The 20,736-nt window shown below is 37.2% G+C and overlaps 2 protein-coding genes across 4 annotated transcripts; both read right to left on the reverse strand.

The window, feature by feature from the left end:
• Positions 1 to 323: 323 nt before the first annotated feature.
• Positions 324 to 2,497, reverse strand: LOC129778325 (serine/threonine-protein phosphatase 2A 56 kDa regulatory subunit gamma isoform-like). Its single transcript, XM_055785185.1, has 2 exons — positions 1,515 to 2,497; positions 324 to 1,454 (listed from the first exon to the last, which is right to left on the reverse strand). Exons 1-2 carry the CDS (start codon positions 2,159 to 2,161, stop codon positions 419 to 421), a joined length of 1,683 nt encoding a protein of 560 aa, XP_055641160.1. The 5' UTR covers positions 2,162 to 2,497; the 3' UTR covers positions 324 to 418.
• Positions 2,498 to 9,427: 6,930 nt separating this feature from the next.
• On the reverse strand, positions 9,428 to 12,657 carry LOC129778326 (glutathione S-transferase 1-1-like). Of its 3 annotated transcripts, none has more exons than XM_055785188.1 (3): positions 12,524 to 12,657; positions 9,846 to 10,268; positions 9,428 to 9,793 (listed from the first exon to the last, which is right to left on the reverse strand). In XM_055785188.1, exons 2-3 carry the CDS (start codon positions 10,233 to 10,235, stop codon positions 9,650 to 9,652), a joined length of 534 nt encoding a protein of 177 aa, XP_055641163.1. In that variant the 5' UTR covers positions 10,236 to 10,268; positions 12,524 to 12,657; the 3' UTR covers positions 9,428 to 9,649. The 3 variants fall into 3 exon arrangements, with proteins under 3 accessions (XP_055641163.1, XP_055641161.1, XP_055641162.1); XM_055785186.1 differs by having other exon boundaries at positions 12,393 to 12,606; XM_055785187.1 differs by lacking the exon at positions 12,524 to 12,657 and adding an exon at positions 10,808 to 10,949.
• Positions 12,658 to 20,736: the final 8,079 nt, after the last annotated feature.

The following is a 20,736-nucleotide window of genomic DNA, read 5'->3' on the forward strand; positions in this document are numbered from 1 at the left end:
TCTCGTCGAATAAACTAGAAAAGGGCCGAAGCTTAGAGAGGCAATGGACCACGCAGAATGGCCGTTGCCGAACAAAAATATCTTACCGCCTTGTCTGATATATACCTATAGCGTGTATTTATGTGCAGCAGTAAAGCATAAAGTAATTCTATTACTATAATAATTCTAGTTTCTATGAGAGTAATGTTTCAGTTGCATTTTCATCCCTCAAATACTCAACAAGAACTACGCGTTTTTCAGCGCATAGTTTAGTCATACTGTCAACTGTCTGTTTAGTTTTTGTTTCGCATCTATTTTTTTTTCTGTTAAAACATACGCAGCTCTTTCATTGAACGTTGTGTCGTTCGCCAAATCAAGCTTTCGTGTTTTCAGAAGGTACTTGTTTAAAAACAGAAATAGTACAGAAAAATTCCCCATTTTATGATTTTTGTTGGACCACCGGTACTCTACTGTAGGTTCTCGTTAGGACCGAATCCTCATCTCCGGACTCAGATCCGGCACGTGTTGACTCGCCCGTAGCTACTCTATCAACGTCCATCGGAGCAAATTGGTCATATGTCGGATGTTGCCGGGCTAGATTCTCCACCTGCTGCCAGATCTCCTCTCGGCGGGTCAATTTCTCCGGTTCGTATTGCTGTTCGGCCTTGTATTTCCGATGACACTCGTCAAACAGCTTCTGGTTCATCTCCATAAACAACTTGATGGCATTATAAATTAAACCATGAATAGTTTTATTCCAGTGTGACTTGGAATTCTCGTGTAACGCCGGGAACATTATCGGCAAAATAACTTTCGAGTTCTCCGATATCAAGGACATAATATATTCATTGTTCCAATAGTATAGCGCTCTTTCCGCGACCTGGAAGTGTGGACTCGAGACGCACTTCGCTATCTGACGGAACAAAGGGTCCATCACTTTCTGGAACTCTGCAGGTTCGATCACGTCCAGAATTTCCTCAAGTTCGTTCAAAAACATCACCTCTTTGGGACTATGCGTTTTGGGCCAGAATTTTAGCAAACACTTGATCACTGGCTGAGTCAAACTCGGATCCTTCTCCAAAAACTGAACGACACAATACGCTAACTGCGGATGGTAGACCGACAGACTCTTGACCTTGTGCAGCGGGAGCAACACCTTGAGTAAGAAGTGTTTGTGTTCCTCCTTAAGCGGAAGAGCGAAACCATTGATAATACTGCCCAAAATCTCCAAGAGTTCAGCAATTCCATTGTGGTGTTCCGTTTCGTAGATAAATTTGTAAAAAATATTGTTAATCTGTTTCCTGATGAAGGCTCGCAACCCGAGAAATTTGCCATACACCCGATGAAGAACCGTTTTCAGGAAATCACGCTCACGCGGATCTTCCGAATCAAACAGTTCCAGCAGGTTTAGGATAAAACCATGATCAATATAGCGTTTGGCAACGCTCGGCTGGAAGTCCGGTGATTCGAGAAACCTAGAAAACAAAGAGCGCTATTAAAGTTTTACTCATACTTACTTCTGTCCGAGCACATACCTCAGGAAAAGCTCGTACACAAACTGCAAGTGTGGCCAACTGGCTTCCAGAGTAGGTTCATCCTCTTCCGGATCGAATTCCGCTCCATTGGGATTAGATGACGGTGGCAGCGTACGGAATAGATTAACAGCAAACATCTGAACGGCCTCCGGATATATTGGCTCTGTGATGATTTGCTGCTGACTGCTAAGGTATTCGACCATTTCTTGCAAAGCGCAGCGCTTGATTTCCTTATACTTCAGGTCATTCAACGGCTCGGAGAAGTCAAACAGAACGCCACACTGACGAAGTTTGTGTACAAATAACTCCTCTCTTTCGCTAGGCGGAGCGTCTTTCAGCTGGGGCAATGTTTCAATTTCGTTCGATTTCGGAATGATGAATCGAGAATTGGAACCATTGTTACTACTATTACTCGACGTGCGTTTGTCAAGATTGTTAAGTTTACTTCCATTATTGTTTACTCCAGGTACTGCACCGCCTCCTCCGTTAGTTCCATTTGTTGTTGTCGCTGTTGCTGTATTTGCCAAAAGTGAGTTATTATTGGTCGTGATTGTTGAGGCGGAATTGCCTGTCATCGTCATTCCGTTCCCATCGTCGTTCATTGTCATTTTCTTATTGCCTTCGCTGTCCAGATTCGGTTGCGGCATCGAGGCTCTTCCTGGGCAATCTTGTAGAAACTAAACCTCTAGCGGACTTCAGTAGATGCTCCACGAACCCTTTTGTTGCCCTTCTTTCGTCAACCAAAAAGGCTAGAGCTTACACGCTATGAAACACATCCGAAACACTCTGTGGTACGTTGTCACGCGTTGCACAACAAATATGAGAACATCAGGGCTATCCGAACCGACAAAGTGTTGATAATCTTGGCGTTTTATTCCGCAAGGAACTTAATTTCTGTAGAAACACAAGTAAAAACACTCCCAAATTTGACAGATGTGGACTCGATTTTCACTCTTTCATTCATGTAGCGATTTTTCCACGGCTCATCATCACAACTGTTCGGTTGTGTTGGTGAGTGCTCGGTGAACGTACCCCCAAGCTAACGGATCTTTGCTGTGTGCCCTGTGTGTATTATATTTTACATATGAAATATCACGAGTGAATCTTCCCAACGAGGGGCTTTCGGATATGAAAGAATATCGTTTATTTGAAAGCCTCAATAACAATGGGTTCGCAGAGCTGTATATTCACAATCAGATTGTTTATACACAATTTAATATAATTTTTTCGTTCATTATAATTAGGCATATCAATCGCGGTTTACTCGAGATTAACAAGGGTAACATTTTGATGGACTGGTTTGGTTGGCGTTCGTAGTCTCAACCAAGATTTACGTTCCTGATAGAAACATTCGCCTTGACGACATTGGGCTTCGTACTCCGCTTTTGGGGAAATTATAATAACAATTAATATATATATATATATATATATATATATATATATATATATATATATATATATATATATATATATATATATATATATATATATATATATATAAGACACATAGAATACATATTAGCAGTATTCTACTCTAGAAATTCGAAAAAAAAAATTTCCTTCATATTTATTCATATTTTTCAATAATAAACCCTAGACAAAGAATTCTCGCGTAACTTTTGAAAAGGTCCTAATCTATCCTTTTCACCTTTTTATCACCGATACAAAATATGTCCAATGTACAGATTCTGATTTTAAGCACTCAACTGTTACTTCGGACGCCACTCTCCTCTGACGCTCGATACGTCCGAAGTAACAAAGCAATCAAAACAAAACGAAGTCGCACTTTGGACATTTTGAGTTTGTGTAGATATCGTTTTAATGCAGTTCTACGAGTGATAACAATAAAGATCTGCTTTTAGTACGAAGTGCAAGTGTTTGGATCGTTGTTCGGTAGTTATTTTCAAATTTTCATTGTGCAACGTAATTCGTCCAATATAGAAAGCCGTCAGTCAAAACGTCCAATGTAACATTTTTCGCTCGGAGGCTTCAATTTCAAACTAAAATCACATTACAACAGTCACGATTGGTTTTTCAAAGTTTTTATTGGCTGCTAGTGGTGAAAGTAGTGATAAAGATCGATTCCTTTTGAAACAATTCGCGGAACAATGTCTTTAACTTCGTTTTTCTCGATTTGATGTGAATGTTACATAGGACCTTTTCAAAAGTTACGCGAGAATTCATCAAATATCCTATTATTTACCGAGTAAGAGCAATTTTAGTAATGCGGTATCTAACCTAGTACGGCCATAGAAATGAACTTCAAACGCGTTTTTTTTTCGAAACTAGTTTTCTCAAATTGATGTACACGATATCTCAAATTCTACTGAACCGATTTATGTCGAAATTATATGGATACAATCTGTATGCATCTATGTATCGCATGAACCTCTAAAGACCATATCCATTAAATTGTACCATTTTTAAAAAATCGGGAAACGTAATAAAAAACAGTTTCAACGGCATTTTGTTTTCTAAACGACCGCACATTGGTCAAAAAAGATGTTTTTGACTTGTCCGAGGTTCATGCGATAGCAGCATTTTTACTGATTCAGAATATGTTCGATTTTTTGTTTCAGATTACCAGAAGGGCTGGAATAGTGTACGCCATGGCACAACTTTTTTTTGAACCCTCTCACTTCATCAGCCCATAACTATTCTAGCTTTGAATATTTTTTCTCCGTTCAATTTTCGTTTTATTGTTAAAGATAGATGAACAAATAATGATATAATGGATAGTAAAAATATTCTTTGTTTTATTTTTACGGAGGTCAAAAAAATGTCTCAAATTCGTGTCTCTACACTAGAATACCCCCTTAATTTCATTCATAATTTCTATTTGAAAAGTGTTGATTCTTCCTGAAAACTCATTATTGTTTTTGACGCTTCACTTACTCGTAAAACTAAGTTGAATGACGTGCCGTTCATTTCGTTTTCTCCGTGAAGTGTGAAATTTTCGGAATTTCACATTCAGATTCTGCGATGTTGTCGTCACTCTATGGATGAGAATCTTCCCGGATGAAGTTCGCCTAGGTATGATCGGTTAGTGCCGGTGATAAATATAGTATGCTACACATACAACGTCCCGTCTCCGTAAAGTCAACGTAAACGAATGAATTGTCAACTTCGACGTCGGCAAAATAAGTCGAAGAGAATAGTTGACGGAACGGTGACGGGACGTTGTATGTGTAGCGCACTTTAATGGAAGTTTCATTCCATTGACGTTTGCGTGTGCATTTGTGTGTGCACTTTCTTTGTCTAACTCCACACTGGTCTCTCTAAGGCTAAGTTCTTATCACTCAAATATTATCCCCCTCTCGCTTAAATCCTATCTGTTCACCAGTCTTCAGAATGCAACACGGTGCTGATGCGCAACAAGATTTTTGTACTCAGATGAGCTCCCACTCCTTGTGCACACATGCGCTCTGGCGAATGAGCACACTCCGAAACACAGAAGAAATGTTTGGTTGTCAGCGCCGTTCTTACGCAGAGATTTGCGCCCAGTGTTAAGCTGAGTTTTACGCTGAAATTTGCACCGTGCTTGCGCCGTATTTCTATACTGCGCGCTTGAAACTGGATTGCTCTCTCTGTTGATATACGATATTCAACTTCCGCTGGTAAGACATCTGCAACCAATACACAAATCGTTTAGGTTTTCCATATTTTTTGTCATTCAATACTATTATCAGCAAACCGGCAGTTGAGCCAAGATTATATTCTATATTCTTTAATCTACGTTCATCTATTGTTGACAAAACATAGAAGAAAGTTTATTTGTATGTTTTGAAACGGAACTGAAAATACAACATTAATATTCAATAATCAGAAACAACAAAAAATCGTGGGTTGCGACATCCCAAAAGTATTTGATTCACAACAAGCCAATCTAACTATAAAATATTCTCCAACTGATGCTTTTTGTAGGAAAGTTTCTCAATTTTACTACAACATTGTTTAATTGTGTGTGATGTATACATGAAAACGTAAAAAAAGTTGGTTGTGAGTCAAAACATTGTCAAATCACGCTAGAATGGATCGTATACTTTGCGTGACGTGACAACAACTTTCTCCTTTCCCCAGTTGTTTCTCCTCTTTTTGTGGACCGATCTTAACCAAATCTGGTGGGTTGTTGATCCTCATTGTTCGCTCAGAGAAAGCCAAGTATAAAAATGTCATCTGATAAGCTAAAGAAATGCTCTATTTTTGTGATGTGACAACGCTTCAATAGACCTGTTTTTCAAATCCCTATTCCTCACAAATTACAAAATGAAGCCTAGTTCTACCAACGGCTCTTTAAACAAGTATTTAATTATCCATCCAATGGTATGTAGATATTGAAGATTGGTTAAGCAAGTGTACAGATATCTCAAGAAACATAAAAATAGTGAAATCCTAAAATATTTTAAATATAGTTATGTAGTTTTTTAAATAGGACTCTCTCGAAGGTTGGTGCATAAAAATCAAATTCGTTTCATAGAATGTATGATATAATTATTGCTAATTTAAACAAAGTTATCAATTTTTTCCTCCAATTAGATTTGAAATTAGGTTCTTTGGTACATAACCTCATGGAATGGGTCTATTATTAGTTAAAATAACGATGAGAAAATTTGCACGATCTGGAAAGATCGACTACTCATATTGATTAAAATGCGTCCTTCCAGCAGTTGCCTTTTCTGTGGTGAATCGAACCATTCTCTTTTACACGGGGCTCTCGTTTCGCCAACATCCAAAGATCATGATCACGCATTTAACGTCGTATTCGTTGTAATTTCCGCCTCGGTTCTCTAATGGCACAATAAAAAGTCCCCTGCTGAATACCTCAGTGTCGGCATATACGTAGTATAGTATCCACACGATCAGGGAACACCTTTACCCCCCTTCCTTAGCTTACATTCACCTGTATTGCTCCTGGAAGTTAGATAATCCTACATACAGTGGGCTATTCGTGGCTCCTCGGAGCTTTGGAAACGAGGAGCTTTTGCCAACATAATTTCGCGTCCATTTATCTTATTCACACATACTGCACCCCCACCCCTGCCATACTAATGAAACACAAATTTCTGCATTACTCGAGAATTAATCAAGCAAACGAAACCAAGTTTGGCATGTGAAGGTTTTAGGGTGTAATAAATGTTTTTACGGTGGCTAGATAATCCGCCCCCCTCTCTAAGGGGGGGCTGCCAAACAAACGAAACACAAATTTCTACATTACTCGAGAATTAATCAAGCAAATGCAACCAAATTAGGCATCTGGAGGTTTTAGAGCGCAATAAATGTTTCTATGGTGGTTAGACGCTCTACCCCCTCTCTAAAGGGGGGGGGGGGGTGGTAGGGGGGTGCTGACATACAAATGAAACACAAATTTCTGCATTACTCGAGAATTAATCAAGCAAACGAAACCAAATTTGGCATGTGGAGGTTTTAGGATACAATAAATGTTTCTACGGTGGTTCGACACTCCTCTCTCCTCTTTTAGGGTGGGCTGTCATACAAATGAAAAACAAATGTCTGCATAACTCAAAAACTAATCAAGCAAATTAAGCCAAATTTGACATGTTAAGATTTTAGGTTTTAGCACGAAACGTTTCTATGGTGAATAGACACTCCTCCTCCCTCTCTAAGGGGCGAAAAGGGGAGGGGTGTGTCTTTATTCTATCATGTTTTCTGTATCAAACATTTATTCCATGTAACGGAGAAACATGTTATTTGCAAGTGGTTGAAATCTTGAACGAGAATTGGGTCTGAAAATAATCTGATATTATAATGATGAGTTTTGGTAGAAGTACTAGGATTTTTTTAGTAAAAGGTAAATTCAACAGGGCGATTAGAAGATCAATTAATGAACAGTGAACTGCCATTGCACTCATGAACTTGCGCTTAGTAAGAAAACGTGAATGTTTGAAGGTATTGATAACAAAAAACAAATTTTGGCCGGGACGAAGTTTGCCGGGTCAGCAAGTGATAAATAAAAACAATAAACATTCGATCCAAATACAGTAGAACCCAGATTATCCACGGAATAGTCTGGCTAGGTCACTGCAGATCACGAAAATCGCGGATAATGCAATAAATGACTAAAAAAGAGATGCAAATACAATATTTCGGCATGATAACTGTTTTATCAATAAATGAATCATTAAACTATCCACCCATAAGGTTGTGTACACCATAAGTCAAATAATGTGAAAGTCATGACCAAAACAAAAATGCAAAATCCTACACCTCACTGATAATTTCCGGGAAAGTCCATAGCATTACTATGGAACTCGCTTTCACGGATAAACCGCATCGCGGATCATCATTCGTCACAACATTTGTCGATTCATCGAGTCAAATGTTTGAGTCCAACATTCGAGTGTAGCGCCCGCATTAGAGGTGTGCGTTGATACGATTACGAATGGTTTATTCGAATTTTTGGGGCAGCTTCGGACAACGAAAAAAAAATAAAAATTTTATGTTTATCAACTATTACTTTCGTTTCCTCTTATTTCCAGCATATTCTGCATTTTTCTGTTCATCAGTTTTTGTCTGAAAGGAAACTACTTGCTATGAGACTCAGTAAAAATTCGTGATTTTGCTTTCTTCCGTTTTCGGTGGTTTTCCGCGGTGAAGTTTTTGGAAAAGGTTCAACATTTCCCGGGGACAAAGTTGCCAAAGTAAAATCTATCTGTGCTGTAGACGCAATGTTTTGCAGTTTTGTATTACCCGATGAGCCAGTTGCTACCTCCGCTCCAGTAGGTGAAATCATTCGAGCATTCAAAATCCTTGTCCGAAAAAACCTTTCCTGAGAATGGATAGCAACATGTCATTTTGAATCCAGCTTGGATATTACTCAGATTGAAAGAAGGATTATAAGCCGATGCAACTATACCTGAAAGGTCGTGTATAGAAATAGTTTTTCCAGGATGGTTGAGTAGCCAATCGTTCTGGGAAACTGAGAGCTTTTCCTTGAAAGAGCCCATAACTGAAACATCCAGCGGTTGTAAGCGATTTGTGACATGAAGTGGAAAAGATACATGAATTATGCCATTTTCTCGGCAAAATTCAATTGTTTCCAAAGTACAATGACTTTTTGATTGATTTTTCATTTTTTTGAAATTGAATCGTTTACGTTGCTTTTTGCTACCTTTTTCAAATGTTCCAGAACATTGAGAAACAGTTGTCCCGTTATGCAACCGTTAGTTGGTAAATTAGCAAAGACAATGGACCCAGTTGGACCACGTGTGAGCTAGAATCATGAAAACGTTCTATTCGAAATGCTTGTGCTATCTTTTTGTAGTTTCGAACCATCATTAGGTCTGAGAATCAGACTAAATTGATGTTTGTTAGTAAACAACAATCAGACACAAATTTTATGAGGTATTAAACAGTGTCCGAATGTGCCCCACCAGCATCCGAAGACAAATCATAATTTTATCTAATAAATGGATTTTTAATTCCCCGTTGTATGAACGTTTTTTTTCGTTTCATATTAGTTACTAACTGAGGTGGTGTTCTAAATCGTTCACAAAGCACTTCAAGCTCAAAAGTTTCGTGTATGAAAAAAAGGAACTGTGTTGTTTTCGTAAGTAATAAATGACCAGGAGATGTCAAACCATATGGCAGCTATTGGTGGAAGGGCTGTTAACCTACTTATATGTTTGAGCAGTAATGCAATCGAATAGTGACTTGAATCCTTGGAGCTGGAAGTTTGATTTATTGTGAGCTGGTTCACATTGTTTCCCTTCAACAATAGTCAGGAGTATCCTTCTCACTACCAGGAATTCAGGTTCATTGATAGTTTTTCGATAACAACTAAAAATCTTCCAAGTTGTTCTCTTCCCCTTGTTTATTTGAAATGTGTAAATCAACACTCAAAGCAAATTATTTCCATTGCAAAGGAATTGGGATTAGGAAGAATTTCATTCGAATCGATTGCCGGTCTTTTTCGAGAGTTGCTGTTATATTTATTTTTCTTTTATTGCAGTGCTGTTGTGCATAATAATTGCATACGTGACAAACAAATCTCTTCTGGTTTTCCAGTGCGTGTTTTCTCAATGAGAGTCACAACAATTTAACAATTATCACTTATCTGGTCAAACTACTCTAAGTGTAGAAACATGTGTAAATAACGCGCTTATCGTTTAAGTACTTTAGTACGGTTCCTCTAGCTTAGACTTGATAAATCCCCCGAATGCGTTAGCACCTTCCTCGTTCTCGTCATAACCTGGTAGCGCCTTGCAACGCTCATACCAGTCGATAATGTTTGCAAATTCCGTCAAATCTACTCCAAGTTTCTGCAAGAAACATAAGATGTAATACAAAAGAATGTTAATATAAAAAATTTACATCAAGAGTAGAAACCGTTGCCACCAGACAAAGATCAGCCACCGTGCAGTTTACTCCAGCAACCCATTCTTGGCCCTCCAGATAGCCGTTCAAAGTACCAAGTGCCTCCTTGAGGGCATCTTTTTTCTCCTGTGGAATAGTGGTAGCACCCTGACGCATTATCGGTGCCACGATTGCAAACGTACGGGCGAACAGTACCGTGGAGTCAAAATAGAGCCGTTGGTTCACGATGCCACGCTCTTTCGGATCCGTCGGGTACAACGCGCTGTCTGGTTTGTACTGCTCCACCAGATACGTGGCGATGGCCTTGGATTCCCACAGAACGTAATCATCATCCACGATTGTCGGTACGGTGTGCTGCGGGTTGATTTTGAGGAAGTCTTCCTGCATGTGCTCGCCAGCCAACAGGTTGAGGATTTTGACCTGTGGAACGACAAAGGGTGTGAAAGGGTCAGTTAGAGCACACTCTACTGAATGCGGTTCAATTAAGTCACATATCAAACGGTAACAAACAGAAAGGCAAATAATTCCCTTTCAAGAGTTGTAGGCGTAGTCACGCGAGGTCGACATTGTTCCGTTTCCCACGATTATCAATAAATGATTATCGATTGATGTTTTCCGAATAGTAACAGGGGTAAAGGATAGAGTGTGAAGTGTTTCTAATCGTGATACATTAATTCTGCTCCTGGAATTTATTGGATGTGTTGTTTCTTTTCGATTGTGCTGTTAAATTATAGTTGTAGTGAAAATGATTAAGAGGAACAATTGCATGTTGTTGAACGAATATTGCCATTTCGGTCCATCTGTCGCTTTTTGTTTTGTTGAGAACGATTATGTACAATTCAGGAGAGAACCTACTCTGAAAAACCGAGAAAATCTATTTTTATTCACAATTTAATGTTTTTTTGTAAGACTTATACAGTAGAACCCCGATTATCCGCAAAATAGTCGGGCTAGCTCACCGCGGATCACGAAAATCGCGGATAACACAACAAATGACTAAAAATAAGGTGCAAACACAAAAAAATATATTTTTTCAGCATGAAAACAATGTTTTATAAATACAGGAATCATTGAACTATCAATCTGTAAGGTCGGGTATACCAGTTGTCAAGTAATGTGAATGTCATGACCAAAACAAAAGAACAAAAACTTACCACTCATTGACGAATTTAGGGTAGGTTCATAGAATTACTATGGAACTCACTTTCGCGGATGAACCGCACAGCGGATCATCCGCCCGCGGATAATAGGGGTTCTACTGTACTTTCAGAAATGTTGTGTCGGAAGAATTTTTAGACATTTCATCCGGTTAAAAAGATACAGCAAAACTATGGCTTCACCTCAAGGGAAGTAGCCTGTACGAATCGTTTTTCTAGAAACCAGGTTTTTTTTCCAACTGATGATACTTTTATTTCAGAATCTAAAAATAATTTGTTTCTGCTAAATTATTACGTAACCATTTTTTGATATCTAATATTTTCTATTTTTGAGCGATTTTCGTTCAGAACACAACTAATTTTCATACAAATGGCCGCCATTTTAACAATTTTTCGAATTATCCAAAACCACTATGCTACAATTTAGATAATTTATTTTTACATGCTGAAAACGAATTTCAACCAGATCGGTCCATTCAATTGTGAGAAAAATGAACCAGCAAGAAACTATTTTAGAGAGAGCATCCATGCGCCCAGATGCCAATAGCATAATAATCACTATATTGGCACCCCAAAAAATAATAAGTACATTTTCAAATATACTTTAACCAATCACCGAAATGTCCCAACGTTAATTCCAACACCCGGAAAACACCACGATAGTCCGTTATTTTTTGACCTTCCGGAGTATATTTTTATAAATATGTAAAAAATGGACGAAATATTAGGGTAAAATCCAGCTGACTGATAGAAATCGGTTTAGCTAACTTCACAATATTTGCTGGCTTGTGATGCTGTGAAGACAATAGACAATCATTAGAAGTCGTTATGTTAGTGTTGGCGATAACTTTGAACACCGTGGCTGTTTTCCTTAATAGCATCAAGGAAAAATATCTTTTCATTCAGACTACGAACAAACTGTAAATATTTTAAGTATTTCAACGAAATACGTTCAAAAAACCCTTCTGCCCCCTCATACGAGCATTCACTTACATTAATCCTTTTTGTTTATTCGTAGTAAAGCTTTCAATTTATCATCATCTCTTATCATCACTTCAGTATACGAATTTGAAAACCTGACGCTTCTATACTTTTGATTTTAACTATCGTAGAACCCAACCATTACAATTACATTCGTTATATATTGAACAACGTATCGTACACTATTATAACATAAAGTAGCGAAATTACGGTATTACTGAGAAAATAAAAACGAAGTTATAGCTTTAAATTTGTCTCAAATCTCTCAATTTACAAAGATTTTTTTTTAATAATTTTGAATTTTTGAATGCTGTATCCACAGTATCCACAGTGAGTTCACAGAAACTTCAGTTATATGTTTTGATACGTTTTTCTTTCTGCACAATCACTAAGTTTTAATCAGTACCTCCACGTCCAGCTCAAGGCTACGGATAACCAGCAAGGTCGACCGAGATGGGGGCGAGACGGGGAAATGATAGAGTACCAGCGGAGCCATGGTAGTGTACTAGACGATACAAGAACTTAAATTCACTCAACTATTTTCACTGCTGTTACCGAATGTAACTCCGAAGGACCACTGTTGGCTATGAGAGTGCCGAATCGAAACTAACGTCCGGTCAGTTCGTAGCTAGTAGATTTATAGTGTAGTGAATCCCATGCCCAGAACAGGCAGAACACGCCACAAGATAAAAACAGTAAATTCACGCGCAGACCGGTTAATGCCATCAGTGCTAGGCGACCAAAGCCTGGCACAACATTTCCTGGCGTCGTCATCGTTGTTAGTGATTCGGATAGTGACGTATCTTCATGGGTGTTTGGGACCAAATAAAAGGAATTTTGTGCTGAATGAAATTCGAAAGTCATGCTGACGAGGTTTGTTTTTCTCCAGCCATGAATCCGATATTAGATTTTAGGGCAGCGAATCGAAATGCTAATCGGTATTGAAGTGAGCCAAAATGTGAATCTTGAAGTATTGATAAATATGAGAGATTCGGTACATCCTAAGGCTTAGGTTAGGATGCTCTATGTGGGGCAAAACTGTTCGTCGTTTGTTTCTTTAGATGTAGATCAACTCCAAACAAGTTCTGATAATGGAACACTTGAGCCTGTAACCTTGCGGTAAATGAGTTGTAATTTTTTTTGACGTGGGACTACGTCTAACCGGAATATATGGGGGGGGGGGCAAAATGAAAACATAAACACTGAACATGCAGAAAAAAATGCAAGATTTCGAATGCTTATAACTCGAACATTTTCTACTGGATCGGAAAGATGTTTGCATCAATTGATAGGGAATATTTCTACGCATCTATTACAATTAATAACATGTTATTTTTCATTAGATAAATAATTGAATAACTGTAGAATGTTTAGCGTTATCTAAACGCCCTAACTGCCTCGTTTTGATTGGCCCGCTTTACGGTTTACCCAACACAGACTTCAAAACCAAGTAGCCTTGGGGAAATCGGAATTGCAAATACATGAAAGTAGGGGGACTTTTGTTCTCTCCGAAGTGTGTTCCCTAACACAGACTTTAAAACCAAGCAGCGTTGGAGAAATCAACATTGCAAATACATGAAAGTAGGGGGACCTTTTGTTCCCACCGAAATGTGTTTCCCTAACACAGACTTCAAATCCAAGAAGCTTGGGAAAATTTGCATTGCAAATTCATGCAAGTCGGGGGCATTTTTGTTCCGACTAAAATGTGTTTCCTCACTATAGGCTTCAGAAGCAAGGTGTCTAGGGAAATTGGAATTGCAAATTCATGCAGGGGAGTATTCTTGTTCCGACTGAATCTGTTTACCTATAAAGACTTCAAAACCAAGGTGTCTGGGGAAATCGGCATTGCAAATACATGCAAACTGCGAGTACTTTTGTACTCGCTTGCCTTTGGTCTAGAGGTCGTTTCCCTAACTTGCCTTTGTGCAGACTAGATGTCGTTTCCCTAACACGGTCTCACAACGCAAATATATTAAATTCAATTGAATTCGGAAATTGTTTCATTCAATCAAAAATTTAATCAATACAAACAAATGATTTTACGATTTTACACAGATCCATTCATTATTACATTGAACATACAACCCCTCATAATATTTGTCTTAAACAGTAGTAGAATTTTACTCAGGACAGCTGTTCCAAGACGGGTGTCGCTTTTCCTTGCTCAACTTCAAAGAGCTCTAACCTTGTTCGATATGATGTAAATTTCACAAATAAAAATGGCAATGGGAAAGATCCGGCGGCTAAGGCGGGTGTCTAACCCAGCTAAAAAGATATCCTGAATAGGGTTGTAACGAGTTAGACGCAGATTTGATTGAATCACACTTTTGATATTCACGACAATGTTCTTCACAATATTTTTGACAATATTGGCTCCAGCTGAACCAATTATCGTTCTTCAAATGATTGTTCAACGGTCTTCATGATTTGTACATTTTACTGATAAACTTTCCGTAAAAGTTAACAGATCCCTAGAACGATCTCACGTGACTAGAATCAGCATTATGGGGTACTTAAGCTACGATCGCTCTCTTGGTTAGCATCATACATATCCAGGTTGGGACATCAATCTCAATCCCCATTCTGGTCGGGGGAGTGCTCATACGGTTTCACAGACCGAGAATCAATAATTTTGTTTTGAGGAGGATGAATTAAATGGCTATTAAAACTGAATGAAAGAGGTTTTTTCATTCAATTATATATTTTTCTTTAAATTAATACCAATACACAATAGCCATACTACAGAGACACGCACGGTCTGTGATCGTCTGTGATTTTAATCGATATGAATAACCCTTACAATTTCCAACAAGTCACTTATATATCGGGCATTTGTACAGGAAAAAAGTTTTTCTGACAACAACTTTTTCATGTTTTCTTTGAAAAGTTGCTATTAATGTTTAACTCGTAACATTTTTATGTATAAATTATCGCGATTTACATGTTCCGCAAACTTTTTTCTATTTAGAAACCTGCCAAGAACGAGTCAAAAGCGAGAATTTACACACAAAAATATTACGAATAAAACGTATTTTTTTCAGGAGTTTTCAAACTCAAATGCCTTATATTCCAGAAACTATAAAAGATAGAACGTTGTCTTCTTCGACGAAAGTTAATATTTAAAAAAAAATCTAAAACTTTATCGAATTACTATCTTTATTTTTTTTTATCCCATTTATTTATTAGGCTCATTAGCATTTAGCTGTAACAGAGCCGGGTTTAATTGTGTACATGTACATATGTTTAAGTTTCTATAAATTGTGAATTACACAGTATTTAGTATATTACTATCTTGACTTTTAACAAAATTAGGGATAGTTGTATTTTTTTCAAAACAATGTGATAAATTTGTTGTTAGAAAAAGTTTTTCCTGTAAAAGTGCTCATCTTTCGATGTATGGACGACTTATTGAATATTGTATGGGCTATTCACATATTTTTTTGAGTTTATTCATTGTTCAAAATCTGTAATTTGTTCTCTTTTGATACATCAAATGGAAGCCCTGAAAAAACCCGTTTTCTGTAAGAACTTGTATTCTTTACGGGTTGCATGAAATAACTTGGTAGAATCCGGAACCATATTCTGTTCAAAAATGTACACAAAAATACCATTAAAGCTATTACTACCCTTTTCTTCTGTTCATTCAGAAGAAGACGAAAAGTCATAGTTTATCATTATTAATCACAATTCTAAATAGTTAAGATCTGCATGAATATAAACCTAAGTCAAATAAATATATGACTACAGGAATAGAAGTTCGTGTAGCTGCTGTAGTGAACTGATCTCATTGGGTGCTAACTTATGTTTATGTATAAGGAAGGGAAAGACAAATGAGCAAGTGCATTGAAGGATGTGATGCAGGTTTTTTAAGGAATACATATATGGGGAACATAATATTAAGATCGCTACTGCCCAAGCTATCATAATCTGATATACGTGAGTATACCCTTTCGAATTTCTAAATCAGCAACCAGTTAGATTCATCAGTTGCATTTTTTACATAACCAAACAACATGCTCGATATTATGACATCCTGGACCTCAATTACATAAATTATAAGTGAATTGAGCCCGAATCGATTGAACTTTGTGGATAATAGAGTAAAAGCATCTTCCAAGATCATCTCTCTGTTGATTCTGCCAACTTAACGCCTTTCCTCTATAACTACCAATATTGTGAGCTAACGCTGAAGTGCAGGTAAAAAGATTACTCGTTGCGTCGGAGAGGAAAACGAGTGCTTGGTGCAATCGAAAACACATACCCATTTTGATCGTCAAATTGTTTAACTTTTTTACTATATTTTCTGTTCGTGTTTCAAGCAAAAAATTGCTGGATAAATCTCCTGTCTAATGGTATATAACACAACATATGTCGCAATAACGATTTTGAATAGTATGCGTTTGAAATTTCTTAATGAATCGTTACATTTTTCGTAGAGTGACCCCCTATTTAGAAATCAAAGCCATAATCCTATGTCAAAATGAAACAAACGTAAAATACGAGATCTATTCAGAAAGTATCGTAGGACTACGCTTTTCAGCGAAGGTGCCAAATCGGAAAGGTGGTCACGTTTTTATGAAATAATGTTAACGATAACAACTATTATAGTTGCGAACGAATTTTAATGATTTGTGTAAAAATCGAACTGTAAAATCTCTGAGATTTGTTTGATGTACTGTATATTAAAATCATCTGAGCGGTACACGATTTAAATGAATGAAAATTAGAAGCATTCCCATTTTCTCATTCATTTGTGTATTTACCTACCCGTACCGGCAATAAGGAGCAACAACTGCAACTGCGAATCACCTGCACCCGCATCGGTCACTCGAAATGCTAATACAGAGAATAAACACAACAACATGTGAGAGAAAATATTGCAATTTAAACTCCGCCCGATGGGCACTTGCTCACCATGGTCAGAGGGTAAAATTAGAATTTGCAATTTTTATAAACCAGTCTTGCGCCTATAGATGTCTAAATTTTTCGTTTATTCGTTATTCGTTATTTATTTATCGTTGAGTTGAGCCATTTTCAATATTTGATTCATTCGAATAATTGTCTTTCAGTATTCGATTAATCGAGCGAACATTTATTTCTTGTAATAATAATGATGTCACAATTAATTGTTTTTGATAATAATGGTTCTTGAATGAAATGGTAATTCAGTATATTGATAAGTTCATCAATTCATGTTTTTTTGCGGACGATTCAAAAAGAAGTAGATCATGAAAATGACGCATCAATATTCTTACGGTTCCTTTTTTCATTAATCGCGAAAACTGTGATAACTATTCGATGTATTTCTGTTTTGATTTTTCATTTTTCGACACCAAATTACTTTATTATAATTGCAGATATTCGATTATTTGAATTAATCGAAGGATTAACCGATTAACTTGCGCCAACCAGTAAGTGGTCAAGAGCACTTCGAGGGCTCAATAGTGTGTTATGTTGTGAATGAAATCATGGTACAATACGTTCGTGACTTCAAGCTGTACCATGCTGAAATGACATTGAGCGTCGGGGTTCATGCCGCCTGGTGGATAATTCTCGTGTATTTTTGAATCACACATACATTGTCATTAGTTTGTATGCGTTTATGTAGACCATGAAATTAACGCATAATAATGAGGCGGGTTTCTTCATTAGAAATGTGATGGTGGTATAATAGTTGTATGACTCAATCATCTTCAACCACATAAATTCATCAACCCACGACTATTTTCAAGCCACTGAAGCTTTTTACTCGGAAGCTGTTTCAAAAATGTAGATGCATTCTAAAATAATATCCGAAGTGATAAACAAGCAGAATGAATGATATAATTTTGTAGTCCTACGGCGAAAATGCGGTTATGCGGCTTATTATTTATTTATTCCACCTGAATATTCATTACCAATTTCACTTCCCGGCTGGAGAGCACGTGTGTAGATCCAAAGCACAAGTGCTGCTGGAATCATGATAGCACGGTGACACGAGAAATTTAATGCGAAGAAAAAACAATAATCTGGAATTCATCGTTGACACACACCGTTCATACGACCCTCGCTATGTTTTTCTTCAATGGCACTAACGTTCCCAAGGTTTGCCTTCTCAACGTAGTACTACTTGCGTCATTTTTATTAGTAAATAGTTGAGATTTCTATGACAAACAATACGCCTTGAATGTATTCTGGAGTGGCAAGCTCAAAAATACGCGTGACTACAGTGCAAGTCAGAAGGGTTTCTTTAACGAAAAATCTCTTGCAAAAACATTAGACCAACGAGACCCCGTCACAGATGCTTAATTCATTATGAACATCATTTCTCATTTTGATTTAATATTTATGAACATGCGACGAAACAAACAGAGGGCGCGCTCGAAGGATTTTTATGTTTATCATATGGTGATTTGACATGGTCAAGAAACGCCAATTAAAGATATCGTAAGCTGTGCCAACAATTTATGGTCATATACGCGAAGGTAGAGATTGAACGATTGCAATTCTTACTACACAATCAACAAAAGCGGTGCGAGGAATAATACATTCACTTACGAGACACTATCATGAGCAACGCCGACACAGCTTTAGTTATAGCCAGGCCTAAGCGCAATGCATTGTCATGACATTGCGCGTGTGTTCAAACACAAAATGAAGTTCGATCGTATTCGTCCCCACATATTGTTGGTTGTATTCTTTTGAATGGAAAAAGCGCAATTTTGCATTCTGTTCAAGCTCAAGTCCAATCGAGTTGAGCAAATGTGACAACCTTGCCACGCAATTCGACGTAAACAATATTGGTCTCCATGTTCCATTTCTATGAAGCAAAAATAGTAATGGTTTTTCGGGTGGAATAAACACGCAAAATTAAGCATTCAAACACATTCAAAACAAATTTAGCATCCAAACGAAATCGAATAATAATTTTCATTCAAATTTCAACAATTTAGAATTATTTCCGGAATTATGCCGATCAGATAGAGAGTAAATTGAACCACAAATACGGATGACTTATTTTGACCATTGTTTCGCGACAAGGCGAACGAATTTAAGAGTGTAAAAGTCTATTTCGATCGAATTGTAAAATCCGATCACTCATATGCATATATGAATATTGAGTTCTACAAATCGGTGAAGAGTAATGAAAACATCCATGAATAAAGGAAGCAATATGGCTGTGTTTCAAACTTCGATTACCGATGTGAATACTCCTCGATTGAATGACAACGATAAAATTTATGAACAAGGTGTTATGAACTAAGCCATGTTGAAAATCACATGCACGTATTTTCTAACAACGAGACAGTGATTTTCTATATTTCATTTTTTGTACTATATATATATCGTATATATATATATATATATATATATATATATATATATATATATATATATATATATATATATATATATATATATATATACGATATATATATATATATATATATATATATATATATATATATATATATATATATATATATATATATATATATATATATATATATATATATATATATATATATATATATATATATATATATATATATATATATATATATATATATATATATATATATATATATATATATATATGTATTGTTTTAAATTACTCATTTTCGTTCAATATGTGAAGACCCTTTTTGTGCCGTGTTAATATACTCAAAACAGTCATCTAGCATCCCTGGATATGAGTTCAATGTTTACATTTGGTTGTGTTGTTTGGAAGAGGCCCATTTGAAAATCTGTAAAATCTTGCAATTACTGAATTGAATTTGATGGTTGCAGTTGAAAACATACATTGCTTATGCAATACTAGTTTCGCCGTGAAACAATTTTTGAAGATAAAGGCGGAGCAGAAGAATACCGATGCTTTCAATCAACAAGGTGAACAAACACATCAAACAAACTAGACAATTCGGTCTTCGAACCAGACGAGCTACTCGTCTGTTTTTAGTCGAGCTCGGCTTCTGGAATATGAAAACAAACGAGACGAGCGCTCGTCTCCTCGTCTCGTTTTTCGTTCCCTACATTTTCTCTCAACAACTTAATTTTATTTTTGATCGATGAGTTCGGTTGTGAAGATATTTATAGATAAATCGTCTGGCAACCATCACTTGCGTTCGCTCGCGACAAAACCCTCCACACACAGTTTCGCCGCATTGAAATTGCGTTCGCATCAAGGGATTGCTGCCGCCTTTTTGTAGCCGGCATAGAAAATCATGAACATAAACACCATAACTTAAAATTAAAAATGAAGTGCTCCGCGCGATTCTCCAGCTGTGATTCTAGGTACAAATCGCCAAGAAAGCGTACGGATGGGTATCCAAACATCGCTTGCCAAAGGAAACTATCCAACTTAATCAAATATTAACATATATGACCACAAACATTGCACAATGCGTAAGTCCCCTAAGCGCGAGCCCTGTTTTATGCTGCCTACGCTCAATTTGCATTGCTCTGGATAGGGTTGCCAGAGCCCCGGTTCGCGTCGCGTCTAATATGTCTGGTCTGGACGGTTCGCATTTGATTTCCGCATTTGTGGACAAAAGAGCCCTCCCGCAAACGAGTCGGCGCCTGCGCCCGCATCGCGTTCACTATGTCCTCGACCCTTCAAGTTTGCACGGCCACACCTCCATATAAATTCGTATCCACTGTTACTGCGGCCTAAGGTGCAATTTGCTGACAATGAATTCATTCATTCAATCAATTCAAAGTGAATTTCAAGACACCGTCATCGGTACATTTTGTTCATTCGATGTATTCAT

Source organism: Toxorhynchites rutilus, chromosome 3 (genome assembly GCF_029784135.1).
Source record: "Toxorhynchites rutilus septentrionalis strain SRP chromosome 3, ASM2978413v1, whole genome shotgun sequence".
Classification (NCBI taxonomy): Eukaryota; Metazoa; Arthropoda; class Insecta; order Diptera; family Culicidae; genus Toxorhynchites; species Toxorhynchites rutilus.

Coding starts and splice junctions, on each gene's coding strand:
- LOC129778326 (XM_055785186.1), bottom strand. CDS start 12,482: ATGGCTCCGCTGGTACTCTATCATTTCCCCGTCTCGCCCCCATCTCGG. Junction 10,269..12,392: donor GCCTTGAGCTGGACGTGGAG/GTACTGATTAAA, acceptor GTCGTTCCACAG/GTCAAAATCCTCAACCTGTT. Junction 9,794..9,845: donor CAACGGTTTCTACTCTTGAT/GTAAATTTTTTA, acceptor TGTTTCTTGCAG/AAACTTGGAGTAGATTTGAC.
- LOC129778325 (XM_055785185.1), bottom strand. CDS start 2,161: ATGCCGCAACCGAATCTGGACAGCGAAGGCAATAAGAAAATGACAATG. Junction 1,455..1,514: donor GTGTACGAGCTTTTCCTGAG/GTATGTGCTCGG, acceptor TTTGTTTTCTAG/GTTTCTCGAATCACCGGACT.